The following is a 24,284-nucleotide window of genomic DNA, read 5'->3' as shown; positions in this document are numbered from 1 at the left end:
TGGTGTGTGGAGTGGTGGAGGGCTGACTGGGTCTGGAGCAGCTGTCTGCTCCCTCCACCCCTAAGTCCTCTGATCTCTGCTCTGCAGTTCACACCTGATCACCAACGCCTGCACTTCACACAGGAATTTTCCATTTTCTATTTTCTCTCACCCCGGGCCCACCCCCACCGGCAGGACAAGTGGTGCCCTACAACTCCCTGACTGGCGACGCCCAAACCAGGCTGTGACACAACGGCATGCCTGGTATTTCCGTCACACTTCCATGACTCAGTTGCCAAAGGAGTTGAAGGCTATTCTCTCTCTGTTGTTGTGACTCTAGGAAGTAGACCTAAAGGCAGTAGACTTAAAATCCACTCCAAAACTAACTTTTGGTATTTGTTTCATTAGTCCACTGTTTATACAGTCCCAAAATGTTTTGCATGACAGCAGTTAGGTTTTCAAGATATTGGACTTTCAAGAAGCAAAACGTCACCGCTACATCATCATATGATGCTTTTTGCATCATATGATGCTTTTTGCATCATCAGGATGATGGGGCTGGTGACACTTCTTTTATGGATATGCTTTGAGGCTTTTGAAAAGCCTTTCCACGTCCAATAATTGTCCGTGTGTTCAATGAGCAACATCCCCTCATTATCGCCTAACTCATCACCTCCAATCATCTCTTCCCAACAGGCAAAACTTGTTGAAATGGTGACATTACAGCCAGACACTTCTAGTCGTAAACTGGTTGTAACGACATTATTTCACCATCTTCGCCCGCTGAGTTGAAGCAGTTTAATGTCACAATAGCTGAGAAAATCAGACCATATCTGAGACTGACCCCTGAGATATCCCTGTCTAGAGGTCACACGCTACTGTGAGCTGTACATCAACCCACCAGTCACTGCCGTGAGAACCAAGCTGTCCTCGGTCAGCCATGCTGTGTCTTACCTGCCTGTGACCTCTGAGAGGGCTGCCGTTGACCCCCGTCAATCTCTCCTCACATCTCTTTACTCTGAGCCCCATGTCTCTCTCAAAGGCCTCTTCACATCCAATCTAACACTGCATCTCTGAACCCAGGGCAGGCCTGCTTCCCCTGACTGGTCTGTAGTGCTGTGGACGAGTGCTTACAGCCTCTCAGTCAGTCCTTTATCAGTCAGTCACATATTTCACAGACATAATGACAAAGTCATACAAGGGCTGGTGACACATGGCCTTGTGAAGGTCTCTAACACATGGTCTTGTGAAGGCCGCTGCCAGAGAGTGTGTTGGGGCAGTGTGTGTGTGTGTGGTGGTGTAGGTGTGTCCTTTCATGTGTAAAGGCGGCAGTGTCAACCTTATTAGTAAAAATGTAATGTACTTTTATGGTCAAGCTCATTATTGCTCACCATTGGGATTTCTGCTTTGGAAGTGAGGGAATACAAATTGTGTACGAGTCTTTACCCGAACTGGGGCAGTTGAGGTTAACAGTCATGATAGAAACAGAAATTAGATTAAACAAAGTTTTATATCAGGGGTTTATAAAAAATAATTCAAATGGTCTGCTGCTTAGATACAGATCTCAGTAGGCAGAGCAAATCAATAGCTTACGATTCCATTGACAATGCCACACTAAAGTAATGGAAGTAATTGGCTTAGCTTTGATGCAGGGGGAGGGTCAGAGGGTCACAGAGGGAGCAGCGTAACAGGACACTTCCAAAGGCAGCACTTAAACTCTTTACAAAAACACAAGTGCAGCTCCTGTTTCCACTCACCTGCACAACCCAGCGTAGAGGCCCTCTCTCCCAGCATGTCACTACAGGACAGGCCCTCACGTAAGCTGGGAACACAGAGGTCGCTTTCACATCAAAAATAGACACAGAATACCATCAATGAATCTCAGAGTTTTTAGTTCATTAAGACTATTGTTACTGGAGTTTTGTATCCCTGTGTTGAATCACTGTCCATTTCCTGTTCTTTGATTTTGAAAGTGATGTGTGAAGAATAATGAACAATGGAAAGTAGAACTACAGATGTAGGATCTTAATTTGATCACCCTGTTGCAGGAGAACCTTCCTGCAATGCAGGAAATGTAAAACTTGTAGTGCACTTGAGGTTTTACAATCTTCTGAAGTTTGTAATTTCCCCTTTTGAAATTTCTGACTTGATTTCCCTTATGAAAAATGCATCAACCCCTACAAAAAAAATGTCCATTAATTGTAATCCACAGAATGATTCACATTTCCTGTTGCTGCAGGAAGACTTTACTCTCAAATTAACATCCTACATCTGTACTACCTGAAAATAAACGGTAGATTCTTAGTATTCTCACCATCTACCGCAGATGAGAATAGTAATTAAATTGACCTTTTTATATGACTAAGATCATAGAAATGCCTGTCTCAACAGAAACACAGATTTAGGAGCCAAAAAAACATGAATCATGTTCAGGTTCCCCTATTAGAGATCATCCTTTATCAATAATAAAATGAAAAGCTTCTTTTCCTATAACACTAGGTCATTACAATCAACCAACCAAAGAAGAATGTGCACGTAGGCCACCATAATGAGTACAGAGGGGCCTAGTGGACCATTCTGTTAACATGACAGACAGCTAACCATCTTTTCCTCTTGTTAAAGTAACAGCGTAGGTGCAGAGAGAGGACAGAGAGAGGCACCTCTTTCCAAGGTCCTGCTGGGGTTCAGATGGTAGATATCAACAGATGCAGGACGACTAGTCAACAGGCACAGAGATAAAGCCAGAGATTTGAGAATGGCTATGGTTACATGTCAGTTCTGATAGCTTCTAACATTCCAGAGAAAATGTCTCCCTCACCACTCCCTCTGTTCTTCACCCCCACCCTCTCTCTCTCTCTCTCTCTCTCTCTCTCTGGGTTGGGCTGTCAGATTGAGCTGCGGACAGAGGGGTCCACAGCAGGGGGAAACTCTGCCTGCCCATCACTGGGCCCCCCCATAGTTCCCAGTGTACCCTGTCACACTCCAATTAAACCAGAAGCTGATCTGAGGGGCACTTTCTTAGACAAGCTGCAGACAGCCATTTGAAATGGGACACAGGGACCCGCCCTTGCAATGTTTGTCTTTACACTAGCTATCACTTTGACACATTTTCAGCCACAGATGAGCTATGATAAATGTCCACCCCTCTGTAACACATGTTTAGTTAAATGGCATTCAAAAGTAAAACAATTATTTAATTCCGGATATGTCAACTACATAATTTATTATCAAAGAGAGACAGTGAAAAATCACACAGATAAACATGAATATGCATACCGACATACTACCGAAATTATGACGATGAACGATGTGAACACATTTAATGTTTTAAAATGTCAATCTTAGGGCTAAAAACATGCGCCAGTCAAATGATTTTAAACATCCTTCAGTAGAATAGTGACAAGTGACAAGTGACTTTGTCAAGACATCATGAACAGTGAGTAATGCCATTTCGACAAGGGAATCATTCTTCCAGCTAAAGCACAGTAGCACTGATCATGTATTCAACAGACAGCTCTATAAGACTTTTCTGTTTACACTGACTGAAAAGTGTCAGTTGTTGAATGTAAAACATATCATGTTACCTTTGCCTTATAGACAGATAGTGTGGAAAACATGTCATGAAAACAGAATTCCATATAAAGCTTGGGCTTGAAAGTGGGACAGACACTACTTGATCAAACAATGACAAATATATGACTTTGTGGAAAACATGTATTTCAAGTCTCAACAGTTTTCAGAGTCAGGAACACAGAAGAATACAGGATAATTTTTTCAAACCCACAAATCCACACCCTTTTGCACAAAGTCCAACAAAGGAGGAAGCCGCCAATAATTGACATCCTGTGATGTACTGTATCCCAACCCAACCCTCCCACAACAGATTCTAAATGCCTCAATACACAAGTGCACCTGAACCGTGAAAGGAAGGTGAAAATTAAGTCTACTTTGGGGCATAAAAAAAATGAGTTTATCTCCCGGGTGAAACGATGCTCTTCCAATCTGACACACAAGGAGACGGACAGTTGACCTGAATGGGAAACAGCATGGCCTTTTACAAAGACCTGTTACAAACAATTAGTCCTGACCGCCGGGTTTGATTTGGATGGCTAATTGCCGGTTCAGGCTGAGAGAGTGTGTGAGGTGGCTGGGAAGCCCGGTAGCTGTGAGGACCCTGAGGGTGAGCGATGCCCAGACAATAGCTGCTTTCATTTCACATTCAGGTTCTACAAAGTAGGTGTGCTCAAAAGGTTTAATCTCTAATTCAGAGCCCACAGGAAAAGTCATTCATATTGAAAGGTGGTACAACACTGTTTCAGGTATGCTCCCCTCCCCTGTCTTAGCCCCCAACATCTCCTGCTTTCCACGTCAAAAGAAAAGAAAAAACAATTACCTAAATTATAGTGATTTCTTATAGCTTACGCAGCAGGAATTTTTGCCTTCCATTTCCAGAACAAGTGAAGGGAAACTTGATCCTGTTGGCTTGTCCTGTCTGGAGCACCTCAAAATCCTTCAGTCATGCTGTCTCAAAGACTTTCTTTTTACTGAGGCCAATTTGACCAGGATCAGGACTCTAATTTCACATTTTTCATTGGTAACACTGGTGCTCCCATCTTAAAACAGTTAGAAGCACAGCATAACATCTAGAAGATTTGTATTATTATCATTGATAGAAATATAGCATATTGGACCTACAGTGCCTTGAGAAAATATTCATACCCCTTGACTTATTCCACATTTTGTTGTGTTACAGCCTGAATTCAAAATGTATTACATTGATTTTGATCTCAACCATCTACACACAATACCCCATAATGACAAAGTGAAAACATGTTTTTAGAAATTTTAGCAAATTTGTTGAAAATGAAAAACAGAAATATCTAATCTACATAAGTATTCATACCCCTGAGTCAATACATGTTAGAATCGCCTTTGGCAGCGATAACAGTTGTCCCTAGATAACAAAGTTGACGAAATCAGGGCAAGGGTTGCTTTCCAGAGAGACATCAGGGATTGTAACATGCTCTGTTTCATGGAAACATGGCTCTCTCTGAATATGCTGTCGGAGTCGGTACAGCCACCTGGATTCTCAGTACATTGCACCGACAGGAATAAACATCTCTCCGGGAAGAAGAAATGCGGAGGTGTATGTTTCATGATTAACAACCCATTGTGTAATTGTAACAACATAAAGGGAACTCAGGTCGTTTTGTTCATCTAACCTTAGAATTCCTCACAATCAAATGCCGACCGTATTATCTCGCAAGAGAATTCTCTTCGGTTATTGTCACAGCCGTGTTTATCTCCCCTCAAGCCGATACCACGATAGCCCTCAAGGAACTTCACTGGACTTTATGCAAACTGAAAATCATATATCCTGAGGCCGCATTTATTGTAGCTGGGGATTTTAACAAAGCAAACTTGATCAAAAGGCTACCTAAATTCTATCAGCATATCGACTGTAGCACTCACGTTGGAACAACACTGGACCATTGTTACTCTAACTTCCGCAGTTTAAACAAGACCCTCCCCACCCTCCTTTCGGCAAATCTGACCATGACTCTATTTTGCTCCTCAAACAGGAAGTACCCATGCTAAGGACTATTCAACGCTGGTCTGACCAATATCGGAATCCACACTTCAAGATTGTTTTGATCACGCGGACTGGGATATGTTCCGGGTAGCTTCAGAGAATAATATCGACGTATACTCTGATTCAGTGAGTGAGTTTATAAGGAAGTGTGTTGGAGATGTTGTACCCACTGTGACTATTAAAACCTGCCCTAACCAGAATCCGTAGATAGATGGCAGCATTCGTGCAAAACTGCATTTACACATGGCAATGCGACTGGGAATATGGAAGAATACAAACAGAGTAGTCATTCCCTCCGCAAGGCAATCAAGCAAGCAAAATATCAGTATAGCGACAAAGTGGAGTCACAAATCAACGGCTCAGACACAAGACGTATGTGGCAGGGTCTACAGACAGTCATGGACTACAAAATCCAGCCACGTCACGGACACCGAAGTCGTGCTTCGCCCGCTTTGAGGACAATACAGTGCCACCGACGCGGCCCACTACCAAGGACTGTTGATTCTCCTTCTCCATGGCTGACGTGAGTAAGGCATTTAAATGTGTTAACTCTCGCAAGGCTGCCGTCCCAGATGGCATCCCTAGCTGCGTCAACAGAGCATGCGCAGACCAGCTGGCTGATGTGTTTATGGACATATTTAATCTCTCCCTATCCCAGTCTGCTGTCCCCACATGCTTCAAGATGGCCATCATTGTTCCTGTACCCAAGAATGCAAAGGTAACTGAACAAAATGACTATTACCCCATAGCACTCACTTCTGTCATCATGAAGTGCTTTGAGAGACCATATCAAGGATCATATCACCTCCACCTTACCTGTCACCCTAGACCGTCTTCAATTTGCTTACAGACCCAATGATGCAATCGCCATCACACTGCACACTGCCCTATCCCATCTGGACAAGAGGAATAAGAATGATGTTCATTGACTATAACTCATCATTCAACACCATAGTACCCTCCAAGCTCATCATTAAGCTTGAGGCCCTGGGTCTCAACCCCACCCTGTGCAATTGGGTCCTGGACTTCCTGAGGGCCGCCCCCAGGTGGTGAAGGTAGGAAACAACATCTCCACTTCACTGATCCTCAACACTGGGGCCCCACAAGGGTGCGTGCTCAGCCACCTCATGTACTCCCTGTTCACCCATGACTGTGTGGCCATGCACGCCTCCAACTCAATTATCAAGTTTGCAGACGACACAACAGTAGTAGGCTTGATTAGGCGAAGGGTGGCTAGTTGAAGAATATCAAATATCAAATATATTTTGATTTGTTTAACACTTTTTGGTTACAACATGATTCCATATGTGTTATTTCATAGTTTTGGTGTCTTCACTATTATTCTACAATGTAGAAAATAGTAAAAATAAAGAAATATCCTTGAATTAGTAGGTTTTCTAAAACTTTTGACCGGTAGTGTACATATCACTGACATACTGAAATGGTCCACCCACACAGACAGTGTTGTGAACAAGGCGCAACAGCGTCTCTTCAACCTCATGAGGCTGAAGAAATGTGGCTTGTCACCTAGAACCCTCACAAACTTTAACAGATGCAGAATTGAGAGCATCCTGTCGAGCTGTATCACCGCCTGGTATGGCAACTGCACCGCCCACAACTGCAGGGCTCTCCAGAGGGTGGTGTGATCTGCACAGCGAATCACCAGGGGCAAACTACCTGCACTCCAGGACACCTTGAGCACCCGATGTCACAGGAATGCCAAAAATATCATCAAGGACAACAACCACCCGAGCCACTGCCTGTTCACCCCGCCATCATCCAGAAGGCGAGGTCAGTACAGGTACATCAAAGCTGGGACCGAGAGACTGAAAAACAGCTTCTATCTCAAGGCCATCAGACTGTTAAAAAGCCATCACTAGCACAGAGAGGCTGCTGCCTACACACAGACTTGAAATCATTGTCTACTTAATACATGGAACACTAGTCACTTTAATAATGCCACTTTAACAACGTTTACATATCTTGCAATACTCATCTCATATGTATATACTGTATTCTATACTATCTAAGCCGCTCTTGCATTGCTCATAAATATATATATATTAATATATTCTTATTCCATTCCTTACTTAGATTTGTGTGTGTATTAGGTATTTGATGTGGAATTGTTAAATATTACTTGTTAGATATTGCTGCACTGTCGGAAGTTGAAGCACAAGCATTTCGCTATACTAGCAATAAACATCTGCTATCCATGTGTATGTGAGCAATAAAATTTGATTTGATTTAGTAACCAGGTTGTTAGCTAGCTAGTTAGCTAATGAGGTAACATGACTGAACAAGGTGTAAACAAATGCCTGTGAGTGGTTTTGAATGACCCACGACATGGTTTATGAACAGGGCCTAAAAAAACAATGTTTTTGGTCCACCAGCCACTGTGGCAGTTAGATATAAAAATCTACCAGCCACTCAGAATTCTTACCAGCCAATACATGTATTCACCATAACAACACACAAAAAAACACACACAAAAACATAAATTCTCCAGGTTTCAGATTTCCTCCAGTTTTTTGTTCAGGTTTTCACTTTTAAAATGACACTTTTTGAATAGAAAACAAAAGTGGATGTTAAACCACATCAGGAGAACACTTTTGAGGTCTGGGGAAGAAAAAAGTATATATATATTTTGGAGTGTGTATTAATTTCAATTGAGCAATTCAAGAGTGTTTGGCTTGCGGTGTTTCTGTATTGCATGCACAATAGAAGAGTTTGCTAAACAAAATATGACCCGATTGATACAAATCATTATGATATCATATCATTCAGCCAGGTAAGCCTACATTGCAGTTAACATTTCATTTGTTATGTTTTATGAGAAAGCTTTTAGAAATGACTGTTTTGGCATCACTAACTTGCTACACAAAGTGGTCAACAGAGGCATTCCCAAGCCATTACGTCTTCAGAAAGTTACAAGAAATACAAATCACTGATGCATTCTTTGCATGTAGGCTTTGGATTGAATGAATCTGTTCTCACTTTTCTCTTTAGGACACTCGGAAACAACTGCACAGTGAAGCCTATCATTACAGCAATTATTACAGAGGTGATTTTTTTTCCTGGTCGCACTGGTGCTTCCAAAATAAAATGTCAGGTCGCACAGCAAAATATCCAGGAGCATATGCGACCAAAAATTGTCGCACTTTAGAGCCCAGAGCAAGATACCATTCCAAACTCCTCTATTTGTGTGATGAATGGTTGACACAAATAACAGTACAACATGTAAAAGGATGGCCTTATGCTGGAGGATTAAAGATGCCTTGTGTGTTTTTAGGCTCATACTTTCATCTTTATGGCTGGGGTTTGACTCTTTTTTTTCCCTGCTCAAGAAGTCAGTCTTCACATACCAAGTACCCCTAACTCTAAAATATATCTGCTTTCTGCCTTCTGCTCCTTTAATCACCTGAATAGGCATTCCTTCATGCAATTTACAACAGCCTATCATGTACAAACCTGGCCTCAGATTTAAAAAATATAGATTTCTTATCTGAGACATATGTTACGTTCATAGGAGGTTGGTGTCATCATGGAAACCATGTGTTGGATGTACTAAATGTTTGCCGTTCCAGACATTATTATGAGTGGTCCTCCCCTCAGCAACCTCCTGTGGTTACGTTTCGTATGGTATGTATTCATTTGTGGGAGTCCATCATCCATTTCGCATGATATGTTAAGAATTACAATTTGTATGATACAGTATGTTACAAATTAGCAAAACCTACAATATGGCATGAATTTGTTAAACGTATGATATGCTCCTAATTCCAATTTGTTGTAGTTAGCTAAGTGGCTAGGTGGCTAATGCTAATGTTAGCTAGATGGTTAGGGTTAAGGTTAGGAGTTAGGTTAAAGGGTTAGGGGAAGGGTTAGCTAAAAGAGTTAGGGAAAGGGTTAGCTAACATGCTAAGTTGTTGCAAAGTAACTAAAAAGTAGTTAGCTAAATAGCTAAAATGCCAAAGTTGTTCATGATGGAGGGTGGCTCTCAATTGGGGAGGAGAGTTTCGTGGTAATGGTAGGAGTGGAATTGGTGGAATGGTATAAAACACATCCAACAAATGGTTTCCATGTGTTTGATGCCATTCCATTCGCTCCGTTCCAGCCATTATTATGAGCTGTCCTTCCCTCAGCAGCCTCTTGTGTTTTTTTCCCTGTGTTTTTTCCTGAAATGCAGAGACACATTTCAGTTGAAGGCATTCAGTTGTACAACTGACTAGGTATCCCCCACTTTCCCTAAGTGGCTAGGTGGCTAATGCTAACGTTGGCTAGCTGGTTAAGGTTAGGAGTTAGGTTAAAGGGTTAAGGTTACGGAAGGGTTAGCTAACATGCTACGTCGTTGCAAAGTATCTAAAAAGTAGTAGTAGTTGAAAAGTTGCTAAAGTTGTTCCTGATGAGATTCAAACATGCAACCTTTGGCTTGCTAGACGTCCGTGTTATACGCCCACCCACCCACCCTCTTTTCGTTTTTGCATCAATGTAACCATACCAAACGTAACATATCATACTAATTTAAATGTGCTGGATTTACATTTACTGTGTTAGGTCTAGTCTATGAGACCAGGCTGCATGTACAGGTAAAAGGAAAAGAATTTCAGAACAAAAGTGAAGCAATCCATGCAAGCCACAACTGACATGTCCTACATGGGAAACCATGAACTTTCCTTACATACAAAGACTTTTTCACAAAAAAATTCCAGCATGCAATAGATGGATTAGTAGACTTTAGCGATGAACCCTCTAGAAGTCCCAAAGATTCTATAGCTTGACAAGTGTGGTATGCAATAGCTCCATTAGTTCTGCTCCTTGTCTTACAGTATGCATCACTTATAAGGGACTATTCATAAAAGTGTCAGCGTAACGACATAACGTAGTTGTTATCGTTGATGAAACTACCTCTGTCTAGTTGTGTTTTATTTAAAAGCATTCGACTTGGCAAACTGTACAGTATAGACATGATTTCTTACACTTTGTTGATTCATTTCTGTCTCTTCATATGACTTTTCAAGTGGCCGAATAAAAATGTTCACCTATAATATATCTTGTTGGCCTGTTGCATTATTCACATCCGTAAGGGATCATCGTTCTCTTGCTCAATGGGGAAAGTCACTTCAAAGGCTTGCCTTAGTCAGACAGGCAATAGAGGACTGGGACTGACAAATGCACAAGTTGTAAAACTTAACAAGGTGTGAACGCCCTCCCGGTGCCCTGGCCTTCCAATGTGCAGAAAGCAGCCTATGTTAGTCCTCAGGGACCTGGTACCAGGCCCGGGGGATGGAACAGTGACAGTGTTGTTCTTAGAGAGGAAACATGTTTTTGGTTGGACCAGAGCTGGCCCTGCAGGAGAGAGGAGTGGCATTGCCTGACTGGCTGGACACTCCTGATTTATCTGTGCATTTCAGAATTACGTTCCTAACCTCTTCACCTCTGTGCCATTTATATTATGTTTTCCCCCTGTTCTGTTCAGGCAAACACCCGTGTGTCTCACCCCTCGCCCAACTCCTGTACATGTTACCAGCTCCAGTGTAATCTAAAGTTTGGCTTGAACGCCACACCACACACTGGAGAGCAAGCATTGGGGAGGCTTGGATACATTCTGTTGTACTGCTGGACATTCTGGGACACATCAAACAGCATACTGTACATACTTTGAAACTGCTTTTAAATGACGTTATAGATGATCTATGCCAATCTAACCACACATTCATTCAGCCTTTGAAGACAAACTAGAAAGCACAGCTCCTCTTCATCAAAATGAAACCACAGCAAACACACAACCTGAGCTCACAGACTCCCTGGGAGGTGTGGCATTCTATTTGTCTCTTGAAAATCAATCTCCTTTGAAAATGAATCATTTGACATCTGCAGGCAGATAAGCAGAATCATAGGCCTAATTTGTATGGATCTGACAGCTGCCTTTAACCCAGGTCGCCATGCTATATTGACGGATGGTTAGTCTCACGATCTTGGCTGTTGAAAGAAGCATGGACACCAATGAAGAAGATAGACATGGAATGTAGGTTACTGCTGGTTCTGTTGTGGTTGATTTAACCAGAATTGGATCATTTTCTCAAAGCATAGACCAGGGTATGTCTGTGGGTTGCCTCACATAGAATTGTGAGAGAGTAGCACCCTCCACTGGTTCAAATTAGAGAAGCATTTCAAATGGAGGTAAATAAAGAGACAGTAATATAGTGCATATGACAAAGACTTAAGGCCATAACTTTTTCAAAAGTCTAGCATTTATATTGATCTTGATATGGAATTATTCCACTCTGTCAGGGCAGCAAAACCTGACCCATGGAGATATCAAGTACAGAGAGAACATTTTCACCAATCAAGAGTTGAAGTTTTGCACCATCGATCAAAATCTGTCAATTAGCTTGATATTCTTAATCATCACAATTTTACCTGATTCGTCAAAGAAGTTGTGATGACAAGATTGTGCCACAAGCGGGTGACTTATAGTTTTCTTCCTAATGGTATTTTAACAGGAAACATGTTTCTATTAAATGTGTGTGGACCTGCTGTAGGCTAATATGATCAAAATATCAAATGGCGACACGGTGTTGCTGTGTGTGTGTGTCCTTCCAGACTTCCCTCTCACTCCATGGCGATCATGACCAGCGGAGACATCTGTAGCTTCAGACCAACTGCAGGGCACTATTACACCATCATTTCAGAGGTGGCTGACAATCTGCATTTAATATTACCCTGAATGCCTCTTAGAGAGCAAACAGCAATGGGGTGTGAATGGCAAAAAAAAGAAGAGTTTTCCAACCACTGAAGGAACATTTATGGGTAAAAAGAAAGCATTCTTCTGGCCTTTATGACATGGTTCTGATGTTATCACTTCAGCTAAACAAAGGTTAAACATGACTAATGTGAATACCAACATGATGCCATCAACTCACTGTGAACACCGTAGGATTAGTAGTACTTGTTTGGCATTTCACAGTATTTCTAAATGTAAAGTTGTAGTTTCTTGGTGGTTACTGTACACCTTAAACTAGCTCCTGGGCTAGACATGCCATTTTATCACCTGTTCTAATTTGCGTTCTCTTTAGATACCTATTACTTACTGAGTGAGTATCCAAAACACAATTGTATTTGCTCCCCTTTAGGATTTTCATCCTACTCAACACTGTCATTCAATCAAATCCAGAGTAAATTCAGGTTTTATCACTGGTGTGTTTACCACCGCTGTGGGTCCATCATGAAAAAATATCAAATTATTATCAGGGCATGTGTTGATAGGACAATGGATCTGGCCAAGCCCACATCTGCACTCTCCCACACAAGCCTTTCGCTTTCCTCATGCATGGGCTCGCTGTTATTCTTATTTTTCCTGGCACCGGCTGTGGCACCAGTAGTAACTGGCTCGTTTGTCGGTCTCTGTGTCAGAAGCGACAGGGCAGCCTCATGAGTACCCAGTACCGTCAAGTCATAGCCCCGGCCGTGTTCCTGCTACTGGGAATAGCAGGGATTCTACTGGTCGTCATCCCGATTGACGACGTGAGGGAACCTCCACAATTCATGGTAATAACGTTCGTTACCTTTTCTCATGTTTACGGGTGAGAAAATGAAAGTAGTTACCGTATTTGCATACACCTGTCGATGGGTGGTTTAGCCAATAATTTCACGACATAGTCTAGAGAAAATTAGAGAAAATAGCGTTAGGTCTAATGTGATAACAGTATTATATAATCTTACTTAATCATTGCAGGGACTGATCATTACACAGGTTGATTAATTAAAGCACCAGTTGGTGCCAACTGTTACAAATATAATATTGTATGTAGGCTATAGCCCTACAGCTGGCTTGTAGGACTGAAAAGCTGAAAATATGTTGGTTATAATGTTATGAAGGCATGTGATAATAGAGGCTAGGAAAACAGGACTATTTTTTGCTAACAACATAAGATATAATAGCATTTAGCCTACTATAATAACATTTGTAAACAATATTCTTGGTGTTTTTGCACTATGGGTAGGGTAGGTTCCTTTCTAAATTTAATCAGTTAAGTTACTAGTTACCCAAACTCAGTAATGTAAAATGATTACATTCAGTTACTTTAAGATTACTTTCCCCTTAACAGGTATTAGAAGAAGACAACATTTTGGATGCACCTACTTATTCAAGGGTTTTTCTTAATTTTTAAAATATTTTCTACATTGTAGAATAATAGTGAGGACATCAAAACTATGAAATAACACATATGGAATCATTGTTTGGGGTGGCAGGTGGCCTAGTGGTTAGAGTATTGTGCCAGTAACTGAAAGGTTGCTGGATCAAATCCCTGAGCTGACTAGGTATAAATCTGTCGTTCTGCCCCTGAACAAGGCAATTTCCCTGGTAGGCCGTCTTGTAAATAAGAATTTGTTCTTAACTGACTTCCCTAGTTCAATAAAGGTTACTTGTAGTAACCAAAAAAGTGATAAACATATCAAAATATATTTTAAATGTGAGATTCTTCAAAATAGCCACCCTTTACCTTGATGACAGCTTTGCACACTCTTTGCATTCTCTTAACCAGTTTGTTGGGAACGGATTACAGTTGCCTTTTTTTTTGTAATCCATTACATTACATGTAATCCATTACTCCCCAACTCTGGGGGTCACTGGGAAACCACCCAGGACTACAACTCAACTGTTATTCCAAAGTCTTTATCAGGGGTCCATTCACCAACTTGCTATTCCTCACAATTTAATCCGTGTTTTTTTTATCCACTGTTTGATTTGAATGTGGGTTTAATGTTGCCTTCCCTCTTAACACAAAGGAGCAGGGGGAACTCCTAAAGTGGTGATGAGGGTTCATTGCCGCAGGGTTCAGAGTTCTGCATTAGTGCATCACAATTGCAATTCATATCCAAGCTATTGTTTGTCAATTGAAGACTTATACTGAACAAAAATATAAAAGCAACATGCAACAATTTCAAAGATTTTACTGATATACAGGCCCTGATCTATGGATTTCACATGACTGGGAATAGAGATATGCATCTATTGGTCACAGATTCCTTAAAAAAAAGGTAGGGGCGTGGATCAGTAAGTATCTGGTGTGACCACCATTTGCCTCATGCAGCGCGACACATGTCCTTCACATAAAGTTGATCAAGCTGTTCATTGTGGCCTGTGGAATGTTGTCCCATTCTTCTTCAATGGCTGTGCGAAGTTGCTGGATATTGGCGGGAACTGGAACACGTCGTACACGGGAACTGGAACACCCTTCATGTAACAAGACACCATACACACCCAAACATGCTCAATTGGTGATATGTCTCATGAGTATGCATTTCATTGAAGAACTGGGACATTTTCAGTTTCCAGGAATTGTGTACAGATCCTTGCGACATGGGGCCATGCATTATCATGTTGAAACATGAGATGATGGCGGTGATGAATGGCATGACAATGGGCCTCAGGATCTCATCATGGTATCTCTGTGCATTGAAATTGCCATTGATGAAATGCAATTCTGTTCATTGTCCGTAGCTTATGCCTGCCCATATCATAACCCCACCACCACGAGGCACTCTGTTCACAACATTGGCATCAGCAAACCGCTCGCCCACACTACCCCATACACGCTGTCTGCCATCTGCCCGGTACAGTTGAAACCAGGATTGATTTGTGAAGAGCACACTTCTCCAGCTTACCAGTGGTCATCGAAGGTGAGCATTTTCCCACTGAAGTCAGTTACGATGCCGAGCGGCAGTCAAGTACAGATCATGGTGTGGACGCAAGCATGCAGATGAGCTTCCCTGACACGGTTTCTGACAGTTTGTGCAGAAATTCTTTGGTTGTACAAACCCACAATTTCATCAGCTGTCTGGGTGGCGGGTCTGACGATCCCGCAGGTGAAGAAGCCAGATGTGGAGGTCCTGGGCTGGCGTGGTTACACGTGGTCTACGGCTGTTAGGCCGGTTGGACGTACTGCCAAATTCACTAAAACAACATTGGAGGCTTCTTATGGTCATTTAATGTTCATTTCTCTATTTGGCAAATGCTCTGGTGTATATTTCTGCAGTCAGCATGCCTATTGCACACTCCCTCAACTTGAGACATCTGTGGCATTGTGTTGCACAACAAAACTGCAAATTTTAGAGTGGCATTTTAAAGTCCCCAGCATAAGGTACACCTGTGTAATGATCATGCTGTTTAATCAGCTTCTTGATAATCAATCCACCTGACAGGTGTGGCATATCTTGGCACAGATATCTTGGCACAGCAGAAATGCTCACTAACAGGGATGTAAACAATTTTGTGCACAAAATTTGAGAGGAATAAGCTTTTTGTGCTTATGGAACATTTCGGGGTTCTTTTATTTTAGCTCATGAAACATGGGACCAACCCTTTACATGTTGTGTTTATATTTTTGTTCTGTGTATTTTATGCCTCATTCAGTAGAATACAATTCATTCTTGGAATCTGTAGAAACAATGCTCTCTAAAGCATCCCGAACCGGTTATATACAGTATATTCCCCATTACAAAGGCAATACAATAAACCACAAATGCAATATTATTTATACTATGGATATGCAAAATGTGGAGTTAAAAAGTTAGATCAAATTTAACAATTAAACGAAGACATGTCAGAGACAAACAGATACTGAAATTTGGAGATGAGTAAACCAGCATTTCTGCAATTTGGCAATGCAATGCACCTGGACTGCACACTTGTTCATATACAGATCTGCCTGACATGCAGTATCTTGCCTATTAAACCCAACCTCAGAGCATTCACTGGAAAACCTTTTTGAAATCAAGCCCAACTTCAAAGGGAAGCATAAAAGGGAGGGATGAAAGACCAGAAAATAAAGGGAAAGATGTAGAGAGAATAACAGATATGCATGCCTCTTTTATTCAGCAAATGTTCTATTGTCCCTTTTGGTTACTTTTATCCTTTCTTTCTTTCTGTCCTCATCAGTTACTTTGGTGACCTTTTGTGGCCGTACTGTATTAATGAGAAACACATTTTGAAGGACCAGATGTTGGTCAGCGATACTTTGACTTTGCTGTGGGAACCTTTCACTGTGCAGGGGAAATAACACACATTTTGAAAATAAAAACACTGAAATGTCAACAGGTGTAAGATGTACAATACATTTAAAAAGTACTGTAGTTTTGCCAGGTAAATTCTAAAACGTGTATTGCTTATTTACATTTAGTCTGTTTCTGACTTTTCCAACCGTTCTGTCTGTTTCAGTATGGAGTTGTCCTGGATGCTGGCTCGTCCCACACTGCCATGTACATCTACAAGTGGCCAGCTGATAAACAAAATGGCACTGGCATTGTCACTCAGCACAGCGAGTGCCATGTCAAGGGTAAGAGCGCTTTTGCTAATACATTATTAGGTATCAACCCCTAACACACCCACTAAAACTGAAGAGATTGCATATGTTAATGTGACACACACAATATCCACCTCGCCTATTTCAGGGAAAGGTGGAGCTATTACCATATTTCTCATACCTATCCCTTCCAAATCTACATGAAATGCCTAGGGTAAGGGCTAGTATTGGATTCCAGAACACTCCAGTGTTGGAGTGTTCTGGAAACTTTCACTTCTACTTACATTTTTCTCCAAAGGAATGAGGAATGACCGGTCAGAGACATTCATATTACAGAAGTGATTTTTCACAGTAATTATTTTTGTATAATTTCTGTTTAACTGAGTGGCCAGGTTCCTGTTTTTGTGCCATGTACGCTGTTTGCCCTCTACATTTCTTCCTCTAATACTAAAGTTTGGTTTCAGTTGAGCAGGTTACCATAGAAACACTTGTGAAATTGTATTCCATCCATTCAGATACATGTTCTCTCACGTGAAAGAAAAAAGGTCAGGCACAAGTCAAAATTGGCAGAAGTCATGTGCACTTCACTGCATTTCTTTTCTGATTCCTATTGTATTCTACTAATTTATTTTCTGTTGTATACCTACCCAGGAGGAGGGGTATCCAGCTATGCAGGTGAGCGAGGGGGTGCAGGACGCAGTCTGGAACCCTGTCTGGATCAGGCTTTGAAAGACATCCCCAAATCCAGACACCACCTCACCCCATTGTATCTGGGAGCCACAGCGGGCATGAGGCTTCTGAAGTGAGTGGGCAACACACCATTAAATGTACTTTCAGATCAGATACACAGTGCAATAGCATCTTCCATTCATGGATTATTTGAGCTGTCACATTAGAATGACTAATGAATGGCTTTATACTTAATGTATGTTGGATAATGACAACATTTTGATAGGAACAGATCTAGACAATAATGTCTATTTCCTCTCTCTTTCCCACAGTATATCCAACCCCATAGAGTCAGAGAAGATACTAAAGGAAGTTGGCAGCAAGCTGCATACTTATCCTTTCGACTTCAGAGGGGCAACCATCTTGAGTGGACAGGAGGAGGGGGCATATGGCTGGGTCACTGTAAACTATCTGTTAGAGAACTTTATCAAGGTGAAGCTCCAGAGTCCACATCAGAGCCATTCAAGACAACTGAGGAATAAATGTTAAGCAGTGTTGGCAATGTAGATGAATAAGAAACATTGGTTTGTTTTTATTGTTTCTCAAGACCAACTGGCTGTCATTTAAATGTCCTTTTCATTCTTTCTTTTGTCACTTAGTATGGCTTTGCGGGGCATTGGCTTAGTCCTGGCAGAGATACAGTGGGTGCTCTGGACTTCGGAGGCGCCTCCACTCAGATTACCTTTGAGACTGCAGACGTGGTGGAGGACAAGAGTAACGTCATGGAGCTGCGTCTTTATGGTAGAGACTACCACCTATACACACAGAGCTTCCTGTGCTACGGCAGGGACCAGGTCTTACGCAGACTGCTGGCTCACTTGGTCAAGGTAACACACGTTCTCCTAAAACACAGTAGCATTACAAATATAGAATGATTGAGTGCATCACAAACCAAAGTGCATAATGATTGTAAAAACCTAGATCAATGTTAGGCTCAAATATTGTATATCACAGGAGGTTGGTGGTACCGGAGGTTACAGTGAACGGGCTCACTGTAATGGCTAGAGCGGAATCAGGGGAATGGTATCAAATACATCAAACACATGGTTTCAATGTATTTGATGCCATTCCATTTGCTCCGTTCCAGTCATTATTATGAGCCTTCCTCCCCTCAGCACCCTCCACTGCAACTTATATCCATTTATCATGAGGATATGTCTACAGAGGTATGTCTTTTGTCTCCTCTGTCTCTCAGAATCAAGGTGCTGGGCCCCATGTATCACACCCCTGCTATCCTGCAGGTTTCAATGTCTCCATGAAGTTGGACAAGGTGTTTGACTCCCCATGCACGGCAGACCAAATGCCCACTCCCTACAGCCCCCAGGACCCCCTGACGGTGATTGGAACTGGGCATTACCAGCACTGCCTGGCCAACATGTCCAAGATATTTTCCTTTGACAGGTGCTCTTTCTCCAAGTGCTCCTTTGATGGAGTCTTTCAGCCCAACGTCACTGGTAGCTTCATGGTGAGGAGGATCCCCTGCATGGAACGCACTTTAGGATCAATACATGGTTCACTGTCAGAATAGATCCCATGTTCTTTCAAATGTACACAGTATCCTAGTATTTAGTTCCAATGCATTCGGAAAGTATTCAGACCCCTTGACTTTTTCCATATTTTGTTACATTCGGGGGGCTCCCGAGTGGCGCAGCAGTCTAAGGCACTAATTCTTAGAGCAAGAGGCATCACTACCGTCCCTGTTTCAAATCCAGGCTGTATCCTATCTGGCCGCCCTCAGGGAGTCACATTGGCCGACGCACAATTGGCCCAGGTTTGGCCGGGGTAGGCCATCATTGTAAATAAGAATTTGTTCTTAACTGACTTGCCTAGTTAATTAAATATAAATCATTACAGCCTATTTCTAAAATGGATTAAACCTTTTTTTCCCCTCATCAATCTACACACAATACTACATAATGACAAAGCAAAAACAGGTTTTTATAAATGTTTACACATTTATAAAAAACATAAATATTACATTTACATAATTATTCAGACCCTTTACTCAGTACTTTGTTGAAGCACCTTTGGCAGCTATTAAAGCATTGAGTTGTCTTGGGTATGACGCTACAAGCTTGGCACACCTGTATTTGGGGAGTTTCTCCCATTCTTCTCTGCAGATCCTCTCAAGCTCTGTCAGGTTGTATGGGGAGCGTTGCTGCATAGGGTTCAAGTCCGGGCTCTGGCTGGGCCACTGAAGGACAGTCAGAGACTTGTCCTGAATCCACTCCTGCATTGTCTTGGCTGTGTGCTTAGGGTTCCTGTCGTGTTGGAAGGTGAACCTTCACCTCAGTCTGAGGTCCTGAGCGCTCTGGAGTAGGTTTTCATTAAGGATCTCTCTGTACTTTTCTCCGTTCATCTTTCCCTTTCCCTGGTCTACCAGTCCCTGCCGCTGAAAAACATCCCCACAGCATGATGCTACCATGCTTCACTGTAAGGATGGTGCCAGGTTTCCTCCTGATGTGACACTTGGCATTCAGGCCAAAGTGTTCAATCTTTGTTTCATCAGACCAGAGAATCTTGTTTGTCATGGTCTGAGAGTCCTTTAGGTGCCTTTTGGCAAACTCCAAGTGGGCTGTCATGTGCCTTTTACTAAGGAGTGGCTTCCGTCTGGCCACTCAACCATAAAAGCCAGAATGGTGGAGTGCTGCAGAGATGGTTGTCCTTCTGGAAGGTTCTCCCATCTCCACAGAGGAACTCTGGAACTCTGTCACAGTGACCATCGGGTTCTTGATCACCTCCCTGACCAAGGCCCTTCTCCCCCGATTCCTGGTGGTTCCAAACTCCTTCCATTTAAGAATGATGGAGGCCACTGTGTTTTTGGGACCTCCAATGCTGCAGATTTTTTGGGGTAACCTTCCCTAGATCTGTACCTTGACACAATCCTGTCTTGGAGCTCTATGGACAATTCATGGCTTGGTTTTTGCTCTGACATGCACTGGCAACTGTGGGACGTTCTTTAGACAGGTGTGTATCATTCAAAATCATGTCCAATCATTTTCATTTACCACACAGGACATCACAAGGATGATCAATGGAAACAGGATGCACCTGAGCTCAATTTGGAGTCTCATAGCAAAGGGTCTGAATACTTATGTAAATAATTAATTTCTGTTTTTTATTTGAAATAAATTTGCACCATTTTTTTTCTTCATTTTTTTGCTTTGTCATTATGGGGTATTGTGTGTATATTGATGAGGAATTATTTTTATTTCATCCATTTTAGAATAAGGCTGTAACGTAACAGAATGTGGAAAATGTGTCTGAATACTTTCCGAATGCACTGTATGTACTTTGGTACAAGCTATTTAACAATAAGATGCATTGATTTCCTTTCAGGCAAGTATTTATTTGCTGACTTTTGGTCAGAACAATGGGGTTTTATGTTTTCATTCATAGGCTATGTCACTGTATGCCATTGCATGTAGACAAATCCCACAGCCGCATGAGATTAATTAGACAGGCTAATCCTCTGGGTATTGCTCTGATGTCAAGGGGCTGATTAAGCAATATGTTTTATTTTCCTCTCCACAGGCATTCTCTGCCTTCTTCTACACTCATGTCTTCCTGCAGCGCACCACTGGCATCACTGTAACATCCCCCACTCTACTGGAGGGAGCCACCCACACTGTCTGCAACATGGACTATCAGGAAGTACTGTACTGCTGGGCTCAGCTGACTGACTCAGGCTATTCTTAGACAATTTATCTATGTAATACACTTTCGTTGAAACAATGGTTTTCTCTTATTCTCACAACACTTAGAAAAAAAGGTGCTATCTAGAACCTAAAAGGGTTATTCGGCTGTCCTCATAGGAGAAACCTTTGAAGAACCCTGGTTCCAGGTAAAACACTTTTGGTTCCAGGTAGAACCCATTTGTGTTCCATGTAGAGACCTTTTGAGTACCATGTAGAACCCTTTCCACAGAGGGTTTTACATGGAACCCAAAAGGGTTCTTCGTGGAAACAAAAAGGGTCCTTTGGGTACAGTCTAAGAACCCTTTTGGAGACCTTTTTTTTAAAGAGTGTACAGTGAATCTCGTATTACAGCAACTGAGTCAAATAGCATAAGAGGGTGGATGTTCTCCCAAATGTTGAATGCTGGGAAGAAAATATCTACTTAGGCTGTGAGAGTGAGCCTTAATTATGTTACCTGGAGGGTAGCAGGCACTGCACAGGATTATCATCTGAGTGAAAGGAGATCTAATAGTCAGGGAATTTAATTCCATTACCGGTATTTTGGATGTTTTCTGAGAACTCATGAAAATGTCCTGTTGATGTGTGTATCAAAGGAGGCAGGCGGGAGGAGCTATTGTAATGGCTGGAATTTTGTATTATTATTTATCGGGAGCCATTTGATTTTAGGGCTCCCGAGTGGCGCAGCGGTCTAAGGCAATGCATCTCAGTACTAGCGGCGTCACTACAGACACCCTGGTTGGAATCCAGGCTGTATCACAACCGGCCGTGATTGGGAGTCCCATAGGGCGGCGTACAATTGGCCCAGCATTGTCTGGGTTTAGCCCGGTGTAGGCCGTCATTGTATATAAGAAATTGTTCTTAACTGACTTGCCTAGTTAAATAAAGGTTACATTTAAAATAAAGGTTACATTTAAAACCGAAAGGTTGCTAGATCGAATCTCCGAGCTGACGAGGTAAAAATCTGTTGTTCTGCCCCTGAACAAGGCAGTTAACCCACTATTCCTAGGCCGTCATTGTAAATAAGAACTTGTGCTTAACTGACTTGCCTGGTTAAATAAAAAATATTGGGGAGAGCCGTTGTGCTGTGAGGTGTTTTTTAAACCAGGCTTGCTGTTCATTTACGCTATATGAGATGGAAGTTCCATGCAATCATGGCATGTATAATACTGTACATTTAATTTAATTTGTTGTCTTGAATGGAATCAATGGAAACAAAGTGTTTAACTCCGTTCCATAGATTCCATTACAGCCATTATAGCTCCTCTCACCAGCAAGTGAACAGAGGAATACTAATAATTCTATGAAATGAACATTGTCATCTTTTTCTAACCCCCCCTCCACATAAACAGATGCTAAAGAAGGCCCCAGACCAGAAGGGTCGTCTACAGGATTACTGTGCAGCCTCTGTCTTTATCCAGGTCCTCATGCTCCAAGGCTATGGCTTTGATGAGCTCTCCTTCCCTCGGATCTCTTTCCAGAGAAAGGTGAGCAGCAAAGTAAACCTTATGAATGTTTGAATCTATTTCAATTAGGGATGCACGATATATCGGTGAACATATCGCAATCGGACAATATTAGCTAAAAATGCCTGGTAATGGGGATATACATAAATGGCATCAAAATAACGTTTTGGTCTGTGTGGTGCGTGTGTAACCTTTTATTTAACTAGGCAAGTCAGTTAAGAACAAATTCTTATTTACAATGACGGCCTACCCTGGCCAAACCCTGACGACGCTGTGCCAATTGTGCGCCGCCCTATGGGACTCCCAGTCACGGCCAGATGTGATAGATCCTGGATTCGAACCAGGGACTGTAGGGACGCCTCTTGCACTGAGATGCAGTGCCTTAGATCGCTGTGTCCATGTGTGTGTGTTAACAATTTAACTGTACTAGAATGCTTAAACGTCCGCTAAAATTTTAAATAACGTATATCGGTATTGGCCAAAAATGTCATATTGGTGCGTCACTAATTTCAATGCAATAAAAGCTATTTCCATATAGATGTTTAATGTACCCATTGACTACTGTATTGAATTTGGAGTCCAGTTATGGTTTGATTTTCTTATTTTGTGCAGGCGGGAGACACCTCTATTGGCTGGGCCCTGGGTTACATGCTAAGTCTGAGCAGTCTGTTGCCAGGGGAGAGCATGGGACTGAGGAAGGCTCTGCGCCCCGAGGCCTGGGCTGGTCTCATCTTCCTCTTTGTCTTCCTCATCCTCATTGTGTCTGGATATCTTCTACTGAAGACCTGCCAAAAGAAGGACAGTGATAGCATCATCTAAGGTCTTCAAAGCACCATTTGGTTACTGTTCTCCCCAAACAGAATTATGCACTTATCAGTCCTAGAGTTTGTCATTCCAATGTCACATATTTTAGAGGAGGCTACAGGAGAACAGTGTATATCCAAATTTACAAAGAGATATTTCATTTGAAGTCAGATGTATTGTTGACCATTTATACTACATTTTGTACAAGTGTTTGACATTTGGTAACGTTTAAGTGATTTAATGTCATGTACTGTAATTCCAAACCATTCTATCTCGAGTACATGTTTTATAATCAAGGAAACTGAGGATAGATTTGTAGTAGCCTATATGCAGGTATGTGAGAGGTTACATTTAAGTGCTTACAATGCTGTAATGCAAGTTAGCCATCTGAATTCATGAATTGTTTTTTTGTGCGGTTGTTAGACTGTGTTAACTCAGGACTCTGTTGTTTGTGTGTGTCATTATTTGCTAGCATGTCATAACATTTTAAATGAGTTACATTTATTGCTTTTTCCTTGTTGATAATCTGTCATTTTGACAGACCGTACCAAAGCAAGACTAAAAAGAAAAGGGAACCAAAATAATAAAAACCTATGAAAACCACAACTTATTATGTATTCTCTGGCTGGCTCAATGAGTAGTCATGGTGGTCATATCAATGTTTTGACATTGCGGTGACAGCTAAACATTTTGCTTTATTAAAAAAAAA

General features: G+C 41.9%; 1 protein-coding gene across 1 annotated transcript; it reads left to right on the top strand.

Annotated features, from left to right (window-relative positions):
- The first annotated feature begins 12,813 nt into the window (after nucleotides 1-12,813).
- Nucleotides 12,814-24,178, top strand: LOC110535858 (ectonucleoside triphosphate diphosphohydrolase 2). Its single transcript, XM_021621199.3, has 9 exons — nucleotides 12,814-13,123; nucleotides 16,797-16,914; nucleotides 17,533-17,683; nucleotides 17,883-18,042; nucleotides 18,210-18,437; nucleotides 18,806-19,075; nucleotides 21,145-21,264; nucleotides 22,658-22,792; nucleotides 23,384-24,178. Exons 1-9 carry the CDS (start codon nucleotides 12,902-12,904, stop codon nucleotides 23,588-23,590), a joined length of 1,611 nt encoding a protein of 536 aa, XP_021476874.3. The 5' UTR covers nucleotides 12,814-12,901; the 3' UTR covers nucleotides 23,591-24,178.
- The last annotated feature ends 106 nt before the right edge of the window (nucleotides 24,179-24,284 follow it).

This window comes from Oncorhynchus mykiss, chromosome 11 (genome assembly GCF_057628025.1).
Source record: "Oncorhynchus mykiss isolate SJ-2025 chromosome 11, ASM5762802v1, whole genome shotgun sequence".
Taxonomy (NCBI): domain Eukaryota; kingdom Metazoa; phylum Chordata; class Actinopteri; order Salmoniformes; family Salmonidae; genus Oncorhynchus; species Oncorhynchus mykiss.
Note: the sequence above shows the minus strand (reverse complement) of the source record. Positions and strands in the feature narration are given on the sequence as shown.

Excerpts from the sequence above, each read along its gene's own strand:
- LOC110535858 (XM_021621199.3), top strand. The coding sequence starts at position 12,902 with ATGCATGGGCTCGCTGTTATTCTTATTTTTCCTGGCACCGGCTGTGGC. Across the intron at positions 13,124-16,796 it reads GGGAACCTCCACAATTCATG|TATGGAGTTGTCCTGGATGC; the intron begins GTAATAACGTTC and ends TGTCTGTTTCAG. Across the intron at positions 22,793-23,383 it reads GGATCTCTTTCCAGAGAAAG|GCGGGAGACACCTCTATTGG; the intron begins GTGAGCAGCAAA and ends TATTTTGTGCAG.